This window comes from Saccostrea cucullata, unplaced genomic scaffold (assembly GCF_032062105.1).
Source record: "Saccostrea cucullata isolate Sc308-1 unplaced genomic scaffold, CSIRO_AGI_Scuc_v1 ctg8156, whole genome shotgun sequence".
NCBI lineage: Eukaryota > Metazoa > Mollusca > Bivalvia > Ostreida > Ostreidae > Saccostrea > Saccostrea cuccullata.
The window spans coordinates 8,737-28,967 of record NW_026926992.1 but is presented as its reverse complement, the minus strand read 5'-3'; the positions used below and the strand labels follow the sequence as shown (position 1 = coordinate 28,967).

The 20,231-nt window shown below is 35.3% G+C and overlaps 1 protein-coding gene across 1 annotated transcript; it reads left to right on the top strand.

Moving 5' to 3' along the window:
• The first annotated feature begins 52 nt into the window (after positions 1-52).
• LOC134273182 (uncharacterized) lies at positions 53-4,831 on the top strand. Its single transcript, XM_062755362.1, has 4 exons — positions 53-146; positions 516-1,691; positions 2,030-2,072; positions 4,008-4,831. Exons 1-4 carry the CDS (start codon positions 66-68, stop codon positions 4,550-4,552), a joined length of 1,845 nt encoding a protein of 614 aa, XP_062611346.1. The 5' UTR covers positions 53-65; the 3' UTR covers positions 4,553-4,831.
• Positions 4,832-20,231: the final 15,400 nt, after the last annotated feature.

Below are 20,231 nucleotides of genomic sequence, written 5' to 3'. Positions count from 1 at the left end.
TCTATCTCAAAGAAAACTCTAACAGTTGAATATGTCTTTGTTTTTCAGATTATCTAGAATTTTGGATGAAATCCATTCATCAATATGGCAGTGATAAGGCTCCTGTCATCCTGGTTGGTACACATAGCGAGAACAAAACAGAAAAGGTATCATTGTTAAATACTGTTATTTATGTTGTACTCAGATATATTAATTTCTTATGGTTTTTCTAATTTGTAAATATTTAATGTACTGTATAAGTACTTTTTTTCCACGTGGTATTCATTTACGCTATGTATGCAGTCACAGGTTTTTCGCAGAAATTTGTCCAAGCATACTTATGATAAATGTAAGGCATTTAGTGTCTACCCTTGGATTAATCAAAAAAGAGATTCCGCGGAATATGACCCCGTGGAAAAAAGTATGTTTACCGTAAAAATAACAAAAACATTGACAATCATTGTATGATTATGAATATTATTTTACTATAAATAATTTGTTAGCACATAATAAGATAAGGAATTTGTTTTCGTAAGGAAAAAGAATTATTTTTCCGAGAAGTATGGAAGACTCTTGACATGAAGAAGAAGTCTTTGAAAAAACATATTGATGTGAAACGGCGATTTGCGATCGGATTCCATGACAATGAAAGCCTTGAAAAACTAAAGATGTCCATTGCTGATGTCGTGTGCAAGCTTGATCACTGGGGTGAAGAGCTTCCACAGTCATGGGCTATGTTTGAAACATTCTTTCAGGAAAAGAAAATTCGCAAAATATTGAGTAGGGGTGAACTTCAGTCTTTCAATGAAACATTGACAGAGGGAATAAAGCTCCATACTATTGAAGATATGGATGCCATGCTGCAGTTCTTCCATGACATCAGAGAACTTATACACTTCAATCACCAGTTCCTCAATGAAGTTATTATCCTCGATGTTCAGTGGTTTGCAGATGCCTTTAGAAATGTAATAACAGATAAAAACCATGCACAAGAAGATTTATTTGATTTTGCCTCAGAATGGGACAAATTCAATGAAACTGGAGAATTAGATAAAGCACTACTATGTGCCATATGGAGAATGAACAACAATGGTTACCTTGAGCACAAAGAGAATATCATGATGTACATGGAGAAGTTAGGACTCTTAGCTAAAATGAGCGACAAAACATGGTATGTCCCGTGTATGAACAAGATGCAATTTCCAGTGGACTGCTTCTCATCATACCCTGCCTCCACCATCCTTTGCTACACGTTTGATATTCTTCCTGTAGAAATTTTCCATCGCCTTGTAGCAACATGCATGCAGATTCCTTGGGAGATTTTTTCAGATGAAGAAAGAGGATGCATTTACCAGACTGTGGCCGTTTTCGTGTTTCATGACCAGCGCCATAACGTTCTGATGGGAATGACTCAAACAGAGATTCAGCTTCAGGTGTTTGTTACAGACGAGGAGGGAGAAGTTGATATCTCAGCATGTCACGAGATCAGAGAGAAAATTGAAAGTATACTTAACAATCTTGCCGACACATTTCAGAATAACTCTGGATTCCATGTTGCGTTCAAATGCAAACCTGCTGGATTCTGTGACAGCAAAGAGAGTTCTGTCATAAATGAGTCTAAGTTTACAAGAGCAACTTTCCAGTGTCCGTCCTGTCCAGCCAGTAAAAAGCATCCAATCAACACAAACGATATCACAAAATATTGGAAAAAGGTTCTGTAGAAAATTATTTTGGCTTTAATAAATTCTATACTTTGATTAAACAAAAATATAATAAATTAATTAAACGATTACTTTGTTAGATTAAAGTAGAAAAATATTCTGAAATTAAATGTTTCTGATTAAAATGTTTTTTCATTTATAGCTATAAAATAAAAGAAAATATTATTGATAATTTCATGAAGAATTCTGAATGTATTGACCTATTTAAAAAATGCGAAATATAGTTATTGGTGATAATTGTTGAATTCTTTATTGAAGGAGGTGGAAATTAACCTCACTTATATCAAAAATACATATAACCATTCTTTATTCTGTCTCGTTTTATACAGGAGCTTCAAAAGAAGCCTGATCCTAAGGAGGAAAACATCTCAGGTGTGTATCTTTCTATTCAGTCAATTGAACGTATTCCATAGAAGACAGTATACAGATTTTAAAGAGTCTTGGGAATGTGCACTTCCTTTCTTTCGTGATTGTAAAAATGCATGATGAAAAAATTATCAGTTATTTTGTTGGACAGTAGAAATACTGTTCGATGCAAGATAGATACCTACCTAGAAGAAAGAAGGGCATATTGCTTTCCTCTTGTTTTTTGGTTGACAGTTCGATTGATCAGTCTGTTAGTCCACCAAGTTTCTATTCACTTTCCTCGCAGGAGTTGCACATACGGGAATAAATTTGATATACATATTTATCATAAGAATTTCTACCGGTCACGGTGGCCTAGTGGTAGAGCGTTCGCTTCGTGATCGGGAGGCCCGGGTTCGATTCTCGGTCGCGGCGCCGCGTCACACCTAAGACGTAAACAAAGGTAATGATTGTCCTTTTGCCAAGCGCTCGGCACTAGAAGTGAAAGTCACGGGTCTTTCGGGTATGACCTTAAAAATGTAGGTCCCGTGTCACGGTAGGCGTTGGCACGATAAAGAACCCTCACTGCTCAATGGCCTTGAGTGCCGAGTATAGGTCTAAATTTGATGGACGTTAAACAATATACAATCAATCAATCATAAGAATTTCAAGGAGATCTCTTTTGGGTATTACAAAGTAAATTTGGACAGAGCTATCTCCCTGATGATCTAATTGTTGAACAACTTAAGGATGGCTTTTACTCAGATTTTAGATTACCAAAAAAATTTAAAATATAATATGTTAAATTAAAAATTGACTAAATGAATCAGAAAGCTTTTACTCAATATAAATAGTTTTTATTCAATATCAATTTACAAATTTCGTATTTTATCATTCAAAGAAATTATAAGGGAACAAAAGTCAATATGCTTATACGGAGGAAATTTGGACTTAATTTTTAAATTTTCATTTTTCTCAAATAATTATTTCTTGTAAAAGTTACATGTATTCTTAAACATCATTATGCAAATAGTATGTTTATTTTGGGCTCATGAATAATTCAATTATACGAATTAAGAAATTCAAAAATATTACCAGAACCCTTCCAGAAAACCTGTCTCAACTATTTGATCATTGAACTTATTTCACTATTGAAATACATAGGAATAATTTTCTTCTCAAGAACCACTATGCCAGAAAAGCTCAAATTTATTTGGAAGCATATGGGTATTGTAGATTCTAAATTGTTTACATCGCGTCCGTCGAGAATAGGACGTTGCCACAATATGGTATCTAAGTTTTACCTTGGAACACATATAAAAAGTATTCTTCTCAGGCACTACTCAATCAGAATAACATAAACTTGTACGGAGGATTCCTGGGGTAATGTAGAATCTAAATTGTACAAATTGTGATCAATTGTGGTAGTTTGGGACGACACTAAGTATTACAAGACGTCAAATTAGTGCAGAAACACATGACCAAATTGTTACCTTGGCGAGTTGTGTGGCTCATAAGCCTCTTGATTGGAAATAGCACACAAACAAATCCGGTTTCATTACAATACTTGTGTTGGAAGTGATTTAAACTGCTTGATCAATTTTTTATCATTATTGTTTTTATTATATATTTTTGTTTATTTAGATACATGTAATGTATCATTATAATTGATAAAACATGTAGCATGCAATCTTGTTGATGAACTACATGAGACAGAATGTCTATAGAATAACTGTAGAAATGGTGACAGATGAAAGAAGCTCGTGAATATATAATGTGAAATACTTCACCCCCTGCTTTATTGTTTTACAATTCCTGGTGATCTCGTAACATGAGTATTCTTAGATCAGAAATTTTTGAGTAAAGAGGTTGTAACTACGTTATATCAAAGAACAAATCATTAAGAACAAAGCGTAACTCAATAAATGTTTATAAGTTTAATTTGCATTTTTTATATTTCAGCCTTAGAATTGATTTTAAATGTGGTGTCTAAGAAAATGCGTGACACAACATGCTGTCTGTTGGCAAGTTATTTTGAAGTGGCAGAAGACATCTTCATACGAAATTTTGAAGAGCAAGTATTTAGAATTCTATACAAGTGGTTATGTAAAAATCCAAACATCGACCACTTGAATGAGTTGGAAAGAATTCTAAACGAGGCTGACCAAGGGAGAGCCGCAGAATATGTTAGGACGTTCAATATGGCGGATTTTCAATGCAGAGATATTCCGAGTCCGAGTCTGTCGGTATCGGAGAAAGAATTCCATATACTGTCTCAATATCTTCCAAAAGATTACACTCATTTTGTGCGACTTTTGGGCCTTCGGCAGAGAAGTCTTGAAAAGATAGAAGAAAACTTTCAGAAAATAGAGAAACGGGTATATGAAGCTCTCTTACAAACAAGAGAGGAATGTCCCACCCTATGCCGCCAGGATTTGTGTAGAGCGCTGACATTTCTAGAGAGAAATGATGTCATTGAGGCCCTAAAACCTCTCTGGAAATCATAACAGGAAATCTTGAAATAACAATTCTACAGTCTTAAAAGACAAAAATATTAAAATGAAATAGATGTACATCTGTCTTCTTAGTGCAATAGAATTATAGAGATGTAAACATCCCTTCTTACCTTTTACATATAGACAGGAGAACTGATTGTTTGTTTACCTGTCCAGTTTACTTATCAACAGCAGAACAGATGGGATGTTTATTAAGATTATTTTGTATCGTCACCTCTATAATTTCTAATTTTTTGTTAAAAAAATACAATGCGTATATCGTTTGCAGATCTAGATCAGCTGAGTTTAAATTAAGGATACCTCTTACTATCGTGTTTTTGTCCGTCGGCATGATTCGTCCGTTGTGCGTTAACATTTAATCATTTTCAGCTTTTCTAAAATAAAAAAAAACGGCTTAACCTATTTCAACCAATTTTAACAAATACATGTAACATTCATGGAATAAGCGTTGTGAGGGTTTTTTTTAATTCATTGCCCCTTCTCCAGGCATGCAGCCTGTGGGATATATATAAATAGAATCTCCCATGGTTTGTGGTTTGATATGATTTTTATCCAACGAGTTGCGTGTTTTCTATCCCTTAGCCTTGGCGAGGGGATAGAAAACACACAACGAGTTGGATAAACATCATATCAAACCACAAACCATGGGAGATTCTTTTTAAGGTCTTCCGTTTCCAACGGAAGACCTTCTACTGATTCTGATGATTAAGATTATTCTTATTAAGGTCTTCCGTCTTCAGCGGAAGACCTTCTTGTTATTCGTTTGTTTTTTTCCACTGTTTTTAAGGTCTTCCGTCTTCACGGAAGACCTTATAGTGATTCTACTGTTTCTTATTATTATTATTCTTTTTATTATTTTTTTTCCAAAATTTTGTGCACGCGATTTCTCGAAGACTACTGGATGGAATGACATGAAATTTTCAGAAAAGATGTGTCGTAACATGAACTTGATCTATCTGAGCGATTTTTTGAAAATTCTCTTTTGGTGCCAAGTTACGGGACATTTCCTGGTTTTAAAATGACATTTTGTCCGCGGTTAAACTCAAGAACGGTAAAAGATATCAATATGAAACTTTCAGGGATTATAGATCGTGATATTCTTCTTCCAAGACGCGACCTTTCGTTCGTCGTCAGTACTTCCGGTCGTTACAACAAGCAAATTTAAAAAAATCGTATTTTCTAACTTTTTTGTTTTTCAATATTTTTCATTTATTTTTGGAATGTTAATAGAGACTCTTTTATTGATGCTTACTATATAATTTGTTTGAACATTTATAAATTTAAACTGTAGATATTAACATTTGAAAATCTGAAGCGGGCCCAAGATGGCGGCTGTCTCTGTCAACTCCGCCATTTCCCGAGTAGGGGGTTAAAAAGGCAGCTGAGCGTTTGCTTAAATGAAAGTTACAGTATGAATGGAATGTAAATGAGTACGTTGATTGTCACGTAGTAATTACGTTACGATTCTGTGTCAAACTAAAGATATATTCCAGGGTCTTCTCAAACGCATTCTATAATTGGTTTTGGCTAGTTATCAAAGTAGATAAAGAATAGACTAAATGTAGAAATGAAATAGATATCTACTATCTTTGAATCACGGAAAAACAGATCTTAAATCTTAGTTTGAGAAAAAGTTTTTCAAGAAACAATACTGATCTATATAGAAAGTATAAAACGTAAACATTGTTACCCCATGCACACTTGTGTCAAAATAAACTAATAGAAAAGACCAAAATAAGAAAAATATTTTAAAAAGATCGTTTAAGGTACTAGTGATTTGAATTAACATTCTTTTCTCAAAGATCGATACGATTCAAGTTATTACACATAAAAGGTATCCCGATTCTTGACCGTCGTAGGGCCATACATGTTTTTGTCAAACCATTTCAACCTTTTCATGAAAGTGTAACTAATAGGGATAGTTCACTCTGTGGATAAATGGAAAATTCAAAAGAGGGTTTTAAATTATAGCAATTGCATTGCTTTAGTTTAACTTACCTTTATACGATATAGAATGTGTAGAATGCAAAATATGATTTCTAAACCTCGAATTTTAGGATTTAGGAACGTTCTTCTTTTTAATTTCACTGTAATAACGGTGTTAATATCACACCCATTTCATGGAACATTCCAAAGGAAAGGCGCGAAGATTTACTCGTGGCGTTTTGTGGAAAATAAGGAATAATTACCCGCCTTTCATGATTCTTATACAGGTGTACTATTGTAGAAGTATATATACAGGAACATTAAGGGAGAGTAGAAGTCCCAATAGCGTAGTAGTGTGAGCTAGAGATAGAAATAAAAGTGAGTTGGTTTTTCACCACTGGGTTCAAACCCCATTGTCACAAAAATAATTTAATCCCCTTTTAAGCTTAATTTTACTTTTTTTTTTCAAAATCGGACGGAAGACCTCTCGTTGCTCGCAACGAGATCGTTTCTAGTTCTTATTATTTTTTTTCTCCCAGATTTTGTGCACGCGATTTCTCAAAAACGGCTCATTAGATTTTTATAAAACTTTCAGGTCTGATAGAACATATTAAAAACTTAATGCATTTTTTTTCATTTTGATGACGTCACTTCCGGTGGAAGATTTTCGCAGTTTTGTGATTTTTAAGGGTCATTTTGTCCGTCGCTCTTCTTGAAAACCGCTCATCACAGGAAGATGAAACCTTGTCTGGAAGATAGAGCAACATTGTGTTGTTAACTTTTACCGGAAGTACTGCACGTTAACGCTCGGTATCGTCTGAAAAAAGCAATATTGAGCGTTTCAAAATTTCTTACACTTTTTTCTATTATATCGTTTAACTTGTAAATATTTTGTTAAAACATATAGAACAAAAGTTGTGAAGAATTTTAAGATCTTTCAATTGGTATCTCGAAAAAAAGGGCTGACCCCTAAAATAAGGGATCTAGAGGGGCCAGTTTTTAATTGATATCTAAAACAGTATTGAGAATTTGTAATACGTCAAAGAAGCAAAGTTGTTTAAAATGCCAAGCTTAATCTATTTGTGTCGTCAAAATACGTCCGACGTCGTCACTTCCGGTCAAACCGGAAGTAGTCAAAAATGCATATTTTTGCCGTTCATGTCAAGTGTTTGGGTAACATATATGTCAGTAGTAGCATAAAAATTAATTTTCGTCTATCGTTATCACTTCCGCTTAAACCAGAAGTAGCAAAAATTTGCATATTTTTGCATTAATTAACATAGGTTTAGAGGATTCAATCCATTTTAGGCATTATTTTTCATTTTTGTTTAAAATGAAATCTACTTCCGGTCAAACAGGACGGAAGACCTACTCGTTGCTTTGCAACGAGCTCGGCTCTAGTTATTCTTTTTTTTCCCTTTTCCTAGACGCCAACTTTGAGGCCTCATATTTCACTAATTTCTCAATGGATTTTTCTCAAATTTTCGGAGTTTATAGACGTTACTAAATTCTAACAGAATGCTATCTAGTATTTCAAAAAGTCACTTCCGGTTTTGAGTTATTTCCCTTTAAACGAAAATTTATAGGCTTTCGTTTCCAGACAAAGGCTCAGAGACGGCTAGAGCTGGAGCAAAATATTTACTGATTTTAGATAATACAAGGATTGAAGTTGTGCATGGCGGCTTTTGTTTTTCGATTGGTGCTATATAGGGGTGCTATATAGGGGTCAAAAATTAGAAGGCCTAAAAGAGCGATAATTTACTCATATTTTCCTTTTGATCTTGAAAACTAAAAATATTTTGCTAAGACATAATGAACAAAAGTTATGCAAAATTGAAAGGGCTTTCATGTAATATTATTCAAAAGGGGCTGCCCCCTATAATAAGGGTTCTGTGGAACTTGAAAATTTTTGTTTTATAACTCAAAAACGGTAAATATTTCGATCTAGATCTAACGGACAAAATTGCTCTTTTACACCTTTTTGATCTGTTGAAAATGCTGATTTGTTCGATTATGCCGGGAATATTGGTAATAACGCGGTAAAAGCAGGCAAGGTAAACAGGTAGCGTTTTCGGATTACATTCATCTTGTTTGTTTACAATTATGTAACACGAATCCCTCGATAGCGCGGAGCAAAGTCGGTCACCGGGAATCAATCGGCGGGTAATCCAGTGACCCACATTTATACACAAATAAAAAGACAGAATGGTTAAATTCATTTTTTTATATATAGAATTGAACCTTAATACTATCTCTGTCCTATAAAAATATTATTTTGTTCGAGTCTTACGTATTGTAGGAAAGAAAGCTAGGCAGTTCTCATCTTGCTATTGAAAGAAAACTCTGTAGTCTTTATGCGCAGAATTGAAGTAAACTTGCCGTGAATAATAAATATTTTACAATGCTGTATCGCATCTCTGTTTTAATTCGGTTTTAAACGTGTTCTTTGGTTCCCGTTCACAGTATTCAATGGAATCATTTTCCTTTTACTAATCAAAATGTTTCCAAGAGAAAGAGTTTTTGAAAAAAACTTTTCTTTGTTAAAATATGAGCCAAAGGCTCAAGTGAGCTTTTCTGATCACCTTGTGTCTGTCGTCCGTCCGTCTGTCTGTCCGTAAACTTTTCACATTTTCGACTTCTTCTCAAGAACCACCGGGCCAATTTTGACCAAACTTGGTATAAAGCATCCTTGGGTGAAGGGGAATTCAAATTGTTAAAATGAAGGGCCAAAACCCATAACAAGGGGAGATAATCAAGAAAAGACAAAAAATAGGGTTGGGTCATTAAAAAATCTTTTTCTCAAGAACCACTGTGCCAGAAAAGCTGAAACTTATGTGGAAGCATCCTTGGGTAGTGTAAGTTCTAAATTGTTCAAATCATGACCCCCTGGGATTGGGCGGGGCCACAATGGGGAATCCAAGTTTTACATAGAAATACATAGGAAAAATCTTTAAAAATCTTCTCAAGAACCAATGAATTAGAAAAGCTGAAACTTATGTGGAAGCATCCTTGGGTAGTGTAGATTCTAAATTGTTCAAATCATGACCCCCAGGGATCGGGCGGGGCCACAATGGGGAATCCAAGTTTTACATAGAAATACATGAGAAAAATCTTTGAAAATCTTCTTCTCAAGAACCACTGTGCCAGAAAAGCTGAAACTTATGTGGAAGCATCCTTGCGTAGTGTAGATTCTAAATTGTTCAAATCATGACCCCCTGGGATTGGGCGGGGCCACAATGGGGAATCCAAGTTTTACATAGAAATACAGAGGAAAAATCTTTAAAAATCTTCTTCTCAAGAACCACTGAGCCAGAAAAGCTGAAACTTATGTGGAAGCATCCTTGGGTAGTGTAGATTCTAAATTGTTCAAATCATGACCCCCGGGGATTGGGTGGGGCCACAATGGGGAATCCAAGTTTAACATAGAAATACATAGGAAAAATCTTTGAAAATCTTCTTCTCAAGAACCACTGAGCCAGAAAAGCTGAAAGCTTATGTGGAAGTATCTTGGGGTAGTGTTGATTTAAAATTGTACAAATCATGACCCCCAGGGAAAGGGAGGGGCCACAATGGGGAATCAAAGTTTTACATAAAAATATATAGGAACAATCTTTGAAATTCTTCTCAATAACCACTGAGCCAGAAAAGCTGAAACTTATGTGAAAGCATTGTTTGGTAGTGTTGATTCTCAATTGTACAAATCATGACCCCCAGGGGAAGGGAGGAGCCACAATGGGAAATCCAAGTTTTACATAGAAATATATAGGAAAAATCTTTGAAAATCTTCTTCTCAAGAACCACTTAGCCAGAAAAGCTGAAACTTATGTGAACGCATTTTTGGGTAGTGTAGATTCTAAATTGTAAGACTCATGACCCCTGGGGGAAGGACGGGGCCATAATGTGGAATCAAAGTTTTACATAAAAAAATATAGGAACAATCTTTGAAAATCTTCTTAATAACCAATTGGCCAGATAAACTGAAACTTATGTGAAAGCATCTTTGGGTAGTGTAGATTCTAAATTGTTCAAATCATGACCACCGGGGATTGGGTGGGGCCACAATGGGGAATCCAAGTTTTACATAGAAATATGTAGGAAAAAAACTTTGAAAATCTTCTTTTACTTAGCCACTGGGCCAGAAAAGCTGAAAGCTTATGTGAAAGTATCCTCGGGTAGTGTAGATTCTAAATTGTTCAAATCATGACCCTGGTACATGTATATGTATTACAAGGGGGAAATCTAGTAAAGAACAGAATGGCCCAAGCTTCTTAGGTGAGCGATGTGGCCCATGGACCTCTTGTTATAAATTGTTAGCTCCATGTGTACTTTAACTTTTCGTTTTGAGGATTCATAGCGTAAGGACTGGCGATTTGCGGTTACTTTACTTCAACAAATGTTGATTTTAATACACAAGCTTAATTAGGCTAGCGCTTTTAACTCACAAATAAATACGTTTTCAACACAAATTTTTCCAAACACATTTTTTTTTTGTTCATCACAGATTTTTACCATTGCTATTTCAGTTTTAAATTTTAAAAAAAAATCTTCCGAATCATAAGGATCTATTCAGAATTTTACTCATAAATGAAATGGACTAAACATCGATAAGTATCTCCGGCACGTTTAAACCTCTTATGTGCTTGCACAATGCCTATTTATATTACACATTGAATAGTCAAATTGAAAAAAATAATTCAAGATTTTAAAGTAATGAATTTTATTTGTTTTATAATTTATTCAAAACATGTAAATGATTAGTATAGTGCGCTAACCTTTTAATTTTGTTCCGTGATTTTAAAAATATCAGTTGCAGATTATACAATGTACATGTAAGTAACAAATGAAATAAACCCGCATCGTATGTACAGAATCGAAAATTTAAGAACTTATATTTAACAATCTACAGCTACTGAATATCACAAACTTATCATGTACCGGTAATTACACACTTTTATGACCTAATTTAACCTATTAAAATCATAACCGGCACCATAGTTAAACTTTACATGTCTTATAATCGGCACTTAGTGCCTTTGAGCAGGAAGGGATCTTTTTTGTGCCAGCACATAAAGCGACACAGGACCTTGTTTTATACAGCTCATCGGAAGGACAGGTCCCCACGTCCAACAGTGGGATTTGAACCACGACGTAAGGATCAACTCCTTACTTCGCTGCTATAGAACAGACGCTCTAATCATTGCGCTCTGTGGGCGACCTTGGGGATATAAAATGAAAACAATGAAGAAAATGGTCAGTAAAAAGTAAGAAAGGGTCGTTTTAAAGCATTATCCTAACGAACTTCAGAGCGAGAATGAGAAATCATACTTACCAAAGCTTCCTGATATAAAAAAGATTACTTTTTTCAAATCATGACTTGAGTTTTCCCTTGCAAAGTAATTGTGTATTTTGGGGGGTAGTGTGGATGGAATGGGAATTAAACGGTCTGTTTAACTGTCCATATGTCTGTTTATCCCTTAAAGTTTTTCCAGAAGGTCAGGCTATAACACAAAGAAACCAGAAGTTTGTACTTGATACAATGATTTCAGGTGATCCTAGGTTGTGTCAATGTATTTATATATTCAAGGCAATATTATGGCAAATTCAAGGTCACTGGAGAAAGAATTCATGTTTTGTTGCCTCATTTATATGTAATCTAGAATATCTATAAGCTCATACTTGATATAAAGATTGCTTGTGACAAAAAGGATTTTTTACGATTATGACTTAGAAAACGGTATTTTTTCATTCGATCTATATTTGTTTAAGTCCGTACGTGATACAAATTGCTTATAGTCCGCCGGTTTTCAAATGACTTAAAATAAGGTCATTTTAGCAAATTTAGGGCCAATGACAGAAAAATTGTAAAACTACTGTCAAGGTTATGAATTTCTTAAAGGTTGTTTCAGCTTGAGGGTTTGTCTTGACAAAGAGCCAAGATTATTCTGTTAAAATCAAGGTCACCGACATAAGAAATCTTTTCTTTTACATGCTGTGAATTAGTAAGTGAAAATCATTGGAGGCTCTTACTTGAAACATTGATTACTTATGATTGGAGGTTGTGTCATGACTCTGATCAAAGGTCTTTCTGGCAAATGAAGGTCACTGACAGAGCAAAAATGTTTAAGCATAACTTTGTTATTAAGATTCACTGGAGGCTCATGCTGAGAAAAAAGGTTGTTCACATTAGAAAGTGCAGTAACCTTGACCTAAGTTCGGTACTTCCTGTCCACAGCTCCAACGGAAGACCTACTCGTTGCTTTGCAACGAGCTCAGCTCTAGTTATAACATATTTTTGTTAACTACAAATGTGTCTTTTTTTATTTCTAATTCATCAAACCTTTTTGTTTACCTCAGACCAAATGACGTAATAAATTATATTACGCTGTATGAAAGAGTTCGTACAAAAATCAAAGAAAGGAAATATTTCAGCACTTTTTTTAGCTCACCTGAGCCAAAGGCTCAAGTGAGCTTTTCTGATCACAATTTGTCCGTTGTCTGTCGTCGTTGTCGTCGTCGTTGTCGTCGTCGTCGTCGTTGTAAACTTTTCACATTTTTGACTTCTCCTCAAGAACCATTGGGCCAATTTCAACTAAACTTGCCAAAAAGCATCCTTGGGTAAAGGGGATTCAAGTTTGTTCAAATGAAGGGCCATGCCCTTTACCAAGGGGAGATAATTATGAATTAGAGAAAAATTAATGGCATTTTTAAACAAATCTTCTTCTCAAGAACCACTGGGCCAGGAGAGATGATACTCATGTGGAATCATCCTCAGGTAGTGTAGATTCAAGTTTGTTCAAACCATGACCCCCAGGGCTAGGGTGGGGCCAAAATGGCCGACCAAAGTTTTACAAAAAATATATATGAAAAATTTTCGAAAATCTTCTTCTCAAGAACCACTGGGCCAGGAAAGATGACACTCATGTGGAATCATCCTCAGGTAGTGTAGATTCAAGTTTTTGCACATCATGACCCCTGGAGCTAGCTATAGGGTGGGGCCAAAATGGCCGTCCCAAGTTTAACATAGGAATATAGAGGGAAAATTAAAAAAAAACTTCTTCTCAAGAACCACTAGGCCAGGAAAAATGAAACTCATGTGGAATCATCCTCAGGTAGTGTAGATTCAAGTTTGTTCAAATCATGACCCCCAGGGCTAGGGTGGGGCCAAATGGCCGACCTAAGTTTTATATAGGAACATATAGGCAAAATCTTTAAATATCTTCTTCTTAAGAACCACTGGGCCAGGAGAGATGAAACTCATGTGGAATCATCTTCAGGTAGTGAAGATTCAAGTTTGTTCAAATCATGACCCCCTGGGCTAGGGTGGACCAGGTTTTACAGAGGGATTTTTAGGGAAACCTTTAAAAATCTTCTTTTCAAGTACTTCAAAGCTATGATAAGTGATATTAATATTGAGCCATCTTCAGGTAGTGTAGATTCTAGTTTGTTCAAATCATGAACCCCTGGGGAGTTAAAATCTACTATGAGCTGTTTCGAGAAAAAAATGCATGAACAATGTGTGCTTCTTCAAACTAGTTTTATACATTTTGTTTCGTCATTACATTTTGGCTAAATTATTTTTCTTCAATTCCAAAAAACAAATGACATCATCAATTAAATAGTCTTAATCAACCAGCAGTTATGCACGAATACGTTGTACATAGACGCATCTGTGATGAAGTTTGGGTCATTCTTTATTGCACATTTGTTTTATATTTTGTCATGATAAAAATGATTATCAGCATGTTTACTTCAGTTTATTTAAGGAAAAACTGTCTTATTTTTCGAATTCATAAAGTGATCAATGGATTGGCTTGTGTGATAATTTGCATAAACGCCGAAGGCGTTTATGCATAAAATTATCACACAAGCCAATCCATTGATCATCTTCATGAGTTTGAAAAATCTGACAGTTATTCCTTATATTTACATGCTTTGATTCCGCCAATCTACGGGCTCCAATGGGTTCTCTCTAGGTGTTGTCCCGCCCTGCACGTGGTTTTTTTGGAACCGCGCCAAAGGACATTCACGAGGAAATCAATTACATTTACATTTGTAATTTTATCTCAGACAAAGACATTGGAAATGTAAATATTCATTTTTATGCCCCCTGATCGAGAGATCGGGGGTATATTTTTTTTGTCCTGTCTGTCTGTCTGTTTGTTTGTTTGTCCCACAACTTTAACCTAGCCCTTAACTATTGAGTGGTTGGGGCTATGGCTTTTATAATTTATAGGTGTGTTACTTGTGACATGACCTTTCTTTGGGTACCACCAAATTTGACCTCTTGACCTTGACCTTGGAGTTTGACCTACTTTCATTCTATTTGTTATCAACTTTAACCTTCACCATAACTTTTGAACAGATCAAGATAGAGACTTCATATCTAAATTGCGTACTCCACTAAATAAGCACTTTCAACTGACACTAAGGACAGTGACCTTTTGACCTTGACTGTGACCTATATGCTAAAACTAGATTTTATGAACTTTCGGTATAACATTTGAATCAAAGGAGATAGAGACTTTATATTTGGTTTGCCTACTTCACTAATTAATTAAGTGCTTTCAAATGACACCAAGATTAATGACCTTGTGACCTTGACTGTAACCTTTATGCTAAGAATAGCTTTTTGGACTTTGTTGTTACGGTCGGGGGAACTGTGTTTCACAAACACACCTTGTTTTTTTAATTCTGCTATCAGTGTTTTCAATACATAACACGAATCTAACGAGGAACCTTGCAAGGTTTTGACATGTACTGTAATAACTGAGGAATTGCATTTAAGGCATCATAAATTTAACTGCTAGGTACAAGTGCATAGAGGAAAAGACAGATTTTGCAACTATTCAGATATGCAAGAAATACATTTTTTTGCTATTTAACTTTTATGCTATTCAATGGAAACATCTGTATGTCTAAGGCAAGGTATGAGCATTATTTACCAATTGCTATCTGTTTTCGTCCGTCGTCATGCCGTCAGTGTCGGTCATCGTTCGTCGTGTGTTACAATGTAACATTTGAACCTGTTAAATATCATACACAGAATAATATAGACATACAAGTTACGCTGTGAAACGTTACAGTGCAATATGTACAATACAATAATTGCTTAATTTTACAACCGTTATGACCAAACATAAAATCAACAAATAAATGGTATGTCCAGTACTCGATGTTTTTTTTCGATATTGTCGACATCGCTGTAAAAATATCGCATCTAAAAGCTTTACCTATTCAACATGACAGTAATACCTGTGTTTATCTCTCTGCATATTACATTGTTCAACAATATAATGATATCGTCTTGTTAACATTGCCTTCCCTTTTCAGTTGTTTACATTGTTCACATCGTCGACATTGCAATGTTGGTCGATATCGAGTCGACAACGTGTCAACTTTGCCCTTCTTATTTTTCTTGTTTACATCCTTAACATCCTTAACATCGTCGACATTGCAATGTTGGTCGAAATCTAGTCTACATTGCAATGTTGGTCAATATCGAGTCGACATCGAGTCAACATTGCCTTTCTTATTTTCTTGTTTACTTCATTCACATCGTTGACATCGCAATGTTGGTCAATATCGAGTCGACATCGTGTTCTACATTGCCCTTCTTTTTTCATGTTTACATTGTTCATGCACATCGTCGACATCGCAATGTTGGTCGATATCGAGTCGACGTCGTGTCTACATTGCCCTTTTTTTTTCTTGTTCACATTGTTCACATCGTCGATATCGCAATGTTGGTCGATAACGAGTCGACGTTGTGTCTAGTACATTGACATTCTTTTTTCTTAATTACATTGTTCACATCGTCGACATCACAATGTTGGTCGATATCGAGTCGAGGTCGTGTCTACATTGCCCTTCTTTTTTCTTGTTTACATTGTTCATATCGTCGACATCGCAATGTTGGTCGATATCGAGTCGACGTCGTGTCTACATTGCCCTTCTTTTTTCTTGTTCACATTGTTCACATCGTCGACATCGCAATGTTGGTCGATATCGAGTCGACGTCGTGTCTATATTGCCCTTCTTTTTTCTTGTTCACATTGTTCACATCGTCGATATCGCAATGTTGGTCGATATCGAGTCGACGTTGTGTCTAGTACATTGACATTCTTTTTTCTTGTTTACATCGTTCACATCGTCGACATCACAATGTTGGTCGATATCGAGTCGAGGTCGTGTCTACATTGTCCTTCTTTTTTCTTGTTTACATTGTTCATATCGTCGACATCGCAATACATAAATAATCGGATACTAGCACTTAACCAATTTGGTGAAATGCATGGCCCCGGATGTTAGACTGAGGATGATTCTCTTACTAGCTTGTGATTATGTACAAACTGTAGTGAAAGTGCACATATTCTTCTCAGTTGCTCTGCATATTACGAAGATAAGCTTAATTTATAATGAAGAGCATGTTTTCCTCCATATGTCTCCATATGAGTATAATTACTCGAAAAGGACATTAAAAGCAACAGTCAACCAATTGCAATATAAACTTGGAATAGCAACAAACGATGGGTCTAAATCAAGCATTCAGAGATATATACTGGAGATGGAGGTTCTTCCTACCTTTGTTTACAAGAAAGAAAAAGCATCAACAAATTTTCGCAAAAGATTGCACCCTAAAAAAAAACTCTTGATACTTACCAAACTTTTGTGATATAAAGAACTTGATATTAACACACACATAAATCAGATACATTTGTTCAATTATTCCCAAACCAACCAAAAAAATGGAGAGTGGAACATTCAACATAAGAAGAAACAGTGGGAGATGATATGGAAAGAATTAGGTCAATCCGAAACGGTTTGACACGAACTCAGCCTCCACCCCTCAGACAGAATTCGATGACACCTGGTCAGTGATGGTAGATATTTGTTGAAATTTGGAAACTCACTTGAAAGACATACTTTTATAAACTTAATAATTCAGAAACTCACGTTAAGAGTGGAAACTGATGATGCTGTTATTGAAAGGATTAAAATGGAAAATCAGCATGAAATAAAATGACAATACTGTCTGATTTGTAAGATATTAAAACAGCAGTATTGAAGCTTTAAAGCAATAATGAAACAAATTAGGAGTATTACTTATAGAACGTATGACTACATGAATGTGTAAATCACTAAACTAGTCATTATCGAATAGCAATAATTTTGTTTGTAGGATTGGATACTTATATGTGACTTGTATTGAGACGTAAATCAAATCCCCAGAATTGTACACACTTGAATATTGTAATATAGTTATCGTAATTCTGGAACTACTGATTAAAAGAAAGGATGCTACAAATTAGGAGTATTACTCGCAAAATCTATGACTAGTCTACCTGAATATGTATATCACCAAACTAGTAATTATCCAATAGCAATAATTTTGTTTGTAGGATTGGAAACCTATATCTGACTTGTATTGAGAAGTTAATCAACGCTCCAGAATTCTACACATTTTAATATTGTTATTGTAATTCTGGTGCCAAAGATTACCATAAATTCTTTACAAGAACCCAAAGATGGAGAGAAATTCGAAGAAAATGGTATAGGAAAGTCACATTTTAAGAAATATCAGAATGCAAATAATCTTGCATTTACTGTAAATATTGTGTACTCAATAATTTTGCTATGCTTATGAACTGTAGAAGGATTCAGTATTTTATTATCCCCTTCCACAACTAGTTGCGGAGGGGAAATAGCATCGCGAATGTGCGTATGTATGTGTGTGTGTTAGTGTGTTCGTTACCTTGTGGGCACGATTGACAGAGAACCATTGCATTAACCTTTCTCAGCGTTCGCATACTTGTGTGGCAGTATAAAAGAACGAAGCCTATTAATTTCCAAGTCCGTTGATGAAGTATTTCTTCAGATGTCGCGTTTTTACTGCCTCGAAACACTGACATTTCATGTACGAGTTGACAATTATCTTCAGTGGGCAAGATTGACAGAGAACCTTTGCATTAACCACTCTCAGCGTTTACATACTTGTGTGGCAGTATAAAAGGAAGAAGCCTATTAATTTTTAAGTTCATTGATGAAATATTTCTTTAGATATCGCATTTACACTGTCTCGAAACCCTGACATTTTATGTACGAGTTGACAATAAATATTTCCTCTAAGGAACCAGTTTAAAAACCGTGTCGAGTCTGTGGGAACCAGATTAATAGAATTTGATGAACGTCGTGGTTTCATTACCAAACTCCACCAGGTGTCTGGGAATTTGGGATGCACGTTAAATTGAAAGTGTGTGTGTGTGTGGGGGGGGGGGGGGGGGTAACCAACATAAAAGGTAAATCCCAATTTTCAAACTATAGAAATTGTCAAATTTGTTACAAAAAAAAAAAAAAAGGTGGCTAAGCCCCCCCATCGTCGCAAACCACGGCCAACATGTACGCTCCTCTCCCATTCTGTAGGAGAGAGCTATGCGGACTCCGGACCGTGGCTTGAGACGATGAAGCCCCCCCAACTCGGTTTCCGACGTCTATGCCAAAAGTTTAAATAAACTCTCAATGTACATTGTTATTTTTCATAATGAAAAAATGCGTATTGCCTGGAACTGTGAAATATACTAATTAGGTTGGTAAATAATTAAAATCACTGAGACTTGTACATGTAGCACGCGTGATATGTTTCTACTAGGTATAAGGGAAACTGCCCAATATTACGTATGCATATTATGACCCCCACCCCCTCCCATCGAAATGTTATGCAATTTGATTTTTGTTAAAAATAAACACCCCACCCCTATATTTTGTAAAAGAAATAAACAGAGCTCAAAAACAATTTAAAACCTTTTATTAAACTTTACTACCCCAAAGTAGGTATCAATGTAATGCTCCCCCCCCCCCCCCCCCCAACCAACCAAGAAGCGTTGTACTTTGCATTTTGTAAAAAGAAAAAAAATGGATCAACAACAACACTCCACTTATCATTTTTTCAAAAGTAAGGTTTGAATCCCACTGTTGGACGTGGAGACTGGTCCTTCGAATGAGACCGTATATAAAAAACCAATGGCCAATGTCCCTATAAATGCTGGTACAAAAGGATCCCTCACTGCTCAATGGCCGTCAGTGCATACACTGTAAAAAGAAGTGTAAATAATTTAACACAATTATTAACACTATTCTGGAAACACTTAATTCACACGTTAAAGTGTGAATACATTAACGGATGTGTTAATCTATAAACATGTAGAAATGTTAAATATAATTAACGCATTACACGTTAAAAGCCCTGGAAACACTTAATTCACGCTTTAACGAAAAAACAAACATAAATACATATCGTACGAGAATTATTTATTTTTCAACACGTGCATGTAAAATTGCTCAATAAATTAATTTAAATTTTTAGTTTTTATAAAAATACCACCAAACCAATGTTTAAAAATATTCCAAAACAGTCCATAGATTATTTCAAAGGTAGTCCAATTCAAATACATAATACAATTTTGTTATAAGCACACACAGCAGTCATAAAGGATCCCATTGTTTCTTTTTTTTATTCCGTTTACCATGTTTACGTCCAAATTTTCCTCATTTTTCACATTTTAAGTAATTGTCTGATTAGGCGAATACAATCCAAAATAACGTTCTAAGTTGGTATCCAGGATACAGCATATTAATTCCAAGTCCAAGAGTAATAATTTTGATTCACCACCAAATAAGTCCAAAATTATCAAGTTCACAAAGGAAAACGTCTCCAATGATCGATGTACATGTATATTACAAAATCCTT